Raw genomic sequence first — 2,500 nt, forward strand, 5'->3', positions numbered from 1 at the left:
CTGTCTGACTCAAGCTGCTGACTCTGAATACGAATCATTCTAAATGACTCAGAATCGTGTCGGTGATTCACTCAGGCTTTCCCCTCTCCGTGTTGTAGGTGGCTGGTGTTCGCCGAGCCGTTTTTCCAGGGAATCCCGCGGGTCCTGGAGGTGGGAGGCTTCCCAAATCCTGCCGCCTGGGGCGTCAAGCAGCCCTATGTAGGCTCCCTACATCCTCTCAAAATCGTAAGTGTGTCATACTGTAAAACATATTTAATGTGAATCTTGTTGGAATTTAGAGCTCATGGAGTTTGTTTTGTGTTTTAGGGAGAACCGAGAGTGGAGCGACCCAACGAGCCGAAAGTAAGACCTCTAACACTGAAGTACTGTCCTGACACATCAAACATGCTTCTGTGTGTGTGTGTGTGTGTGTGTGTGTGTGTGTGTGTGTGTGTGTGTGTGTGTGTGTGTGTGTGTGTGTAGAGGAGTGTCTCTGATGTGACATCTTACTGTTTTAATTCTTAGCTGGTGATTTATGAGAAACCGTATTTCACTGGAAAAAGCCGAGAGATTTACAACAACATGAGAGACTTCATCACCAGAACAGACCCACAGCAGACAACCTTCATGTACAGTGTCTGCTCCTTAAAGGTCATCGGCGGCATGTGAGTGTGTGTCACAGTGTGTGTGTGTGTGTGTGTGAGTGAGTGTGTGGGGGAAGAGGGGGTTGTACAATTAATCAGAAGTTTTATTGTCATGATTTTTGATGTCCACAATCCACATGTACAGTATCTAACATCATGGACTTGCACTCTGTGATAATGAAACAGTGTCCTCTGGTGGTATGTAGTACTGTGTGCAGGTGTGTGTGTGTGTGTGTGTGTGTGTGTGTGTGTGTGTGAGTGTGAGTGTGTGTGTGTGTGTAGTGTTGTGAGAACAATATGATGTCAAAACTGAATTACAATCAACACGACTGTAGGAATTTATACAGTGTTATTTAGCTTGTCCTCTCTCTCTCTCTCTCTCTCTCTCTCTCTCTCTCTCTCTCTCTCTCTCTCTCTCTGTTTCTGTGTCTCAGATGGGTGGGTTATGAGAAGGAGGGTTTTCGTGGACATCAGTACCTGCTGGAGGAGGGCGAGTACCATGACTGGCGAGCGTGGGGGGGCTGCGACTCTGAACTGCGCTCGGTCCGGGTCATCCGTACTGTGAGTTTCACACACACACACACACACACACACACACACACACACACACACACAGGTGGTTTTAATAATAAGGTGACATCATACACGTAGGTAGATTTGAACCGAAGTGCTGATGTGTGCAGGACCTGAGCAACCCCACGGTGGTGCTGTTCGAGATGTCGAATGAGGAGGTGGAGGAAGAGCGCACGTTTGAGGTGACAGAAGCCATTCCTGACGTGGAGCTGTTTGACTTCCCAACGTCTACATGCTCCATCCACGTGATCAGTGGAGCGTAAGTGAACATCACACGTCTTCACCGAAGCGAAACAGCCAAGTGGAGTTTGACCAGTTTCTCCTAACACCCGATGCTGACCCGAGTCACTCTTTACTCCCATATTAATGTGGTTAGTGTTCGGTGTCCTGACGTCTGTCCCGTGTCCTCCAGGTGGGTGGCGTACTCTCACGTGGATTACTCAGGAAACCAGTACGTCCTGGAGAAAGGTTTCTACAACAACTGTGCTGACTGGGGCTCAGGAGACAACCGGATCTGCTCCATCCAGCCCATCCTGCCTGTAATGCAACAACACACTCCGACTGAACACAGATTAATCATCATGATCTTATAACTTGTATTACTTTTAAAATGCTTTGTGCTGAAGGATAATAAATGACCACAGATTAATAGATAATGTGTGTTAATGAAACCCCAGTGTGAGGTACAGAGTATCTGTTAAAATAAGATCACTGCCACATTATTTCCTGGTTGGTCAGTTTGACTTGTAGATAATAAAAAAAGCTTTAAATGAAAAGTCTGATGTTAAATTTACTGTGTGATGGTTTATACTCTGGAAACCGGAATGTTCCGTGGTTCTACATCACTGATGGACCTTCCTATGTTTCAGGCCCTGACGGAGTCTCAGGCTTCTCGCAGAGAGGTTGGTTAATTACACAACATTTAACATGTCACCATTAGGACACGTGTAAGTCTGTTCTGGACTCTGATCTGGTCGTCAGGTGTTGATTAACTCTCAATGACAGCAGCTTCACATCACAGCTTTATATTAATGCGCTCGCTCTAACATCGTTTCCATAGTAACAGCTCATTCACAGGGATGTTTCCTCTCCCGCTGTAGCTGCTGTTGTACACGGAGCCGAATTTCCAGGGGACGTGTCAGGTTCACTGTGAGAGTGAGGAGTTCCTGTCTGAGAGACGGACAGTGCAGTCCTGCAGAGTGGTGGGAGGAAGGTCAGTTCACTCGCACCTCCACCCTCCAGACCTCCATCAGCATGAACCCCAGACAGTCCAAGTCATGATTTAACGTCATTACGTGCCAACA

The 2,500-nt window shown here is 47.0% G+C and overlaps 1 protein-coding gene across 1 annotated transcript in view; it reads left to right on the forward strand.

Annotated features, from left to right (window-relative positions):
* crybg2 (crystallin beta-gamma domain containing 2) overlaps positions 1 to 2,500 on the forward strand; it is a 32,408-nt gene that overhangs the window by 25,994 nt on the left and 3,914 nt on the right. The window contains exons 9-16 of the mRNA XM_047801157.1: positions 99 to 225; positions 307 to 342; positions 505 to 644; positions 1,058 to 1,184; positions 1,307 to 1,455; positions 1,609 to 1,735; positions 2,066 to 2,098; positions 2,297 to 2,409. Coding sequence (XP_047657113.1) covers positions 99 to 225; positions 307 to 342; positions 505 to 644; positions 1,058 to 1,184; positions 1,307 to 1,455; positions 1,609 to 1,735; positions 2,066 to 2,098; positions 2,297 to 2,409 — 852 coding nt within the window. The remainder of the gene's footprint in view (positions 1 to 98; positions 226 to 306; positions 343 to 504; positions 645 to 1,057; positions 1,185 to 1,306; positions 1,456 to 1,608; positions 1,736 to 2,065; positions 2,099 to 2,296; positions 2,410 to 2,500) is intronic.

Source organism: Tachysurus fulvidraco, chromosome 15, assembly GCF_022655615.1.
Source record: "Tachysurus fulvidraco isolate hzauxx_2018 chromosome 15, HZAU_PFXX_2.0, whole genome shotgun sequence".
Lineage (NCBI taxonomy): Eukaryota > Metazoa > Chordata > Actinopteri > Siluriformes > Bagridae > Tachysurus > Tachysurus fulvidraco.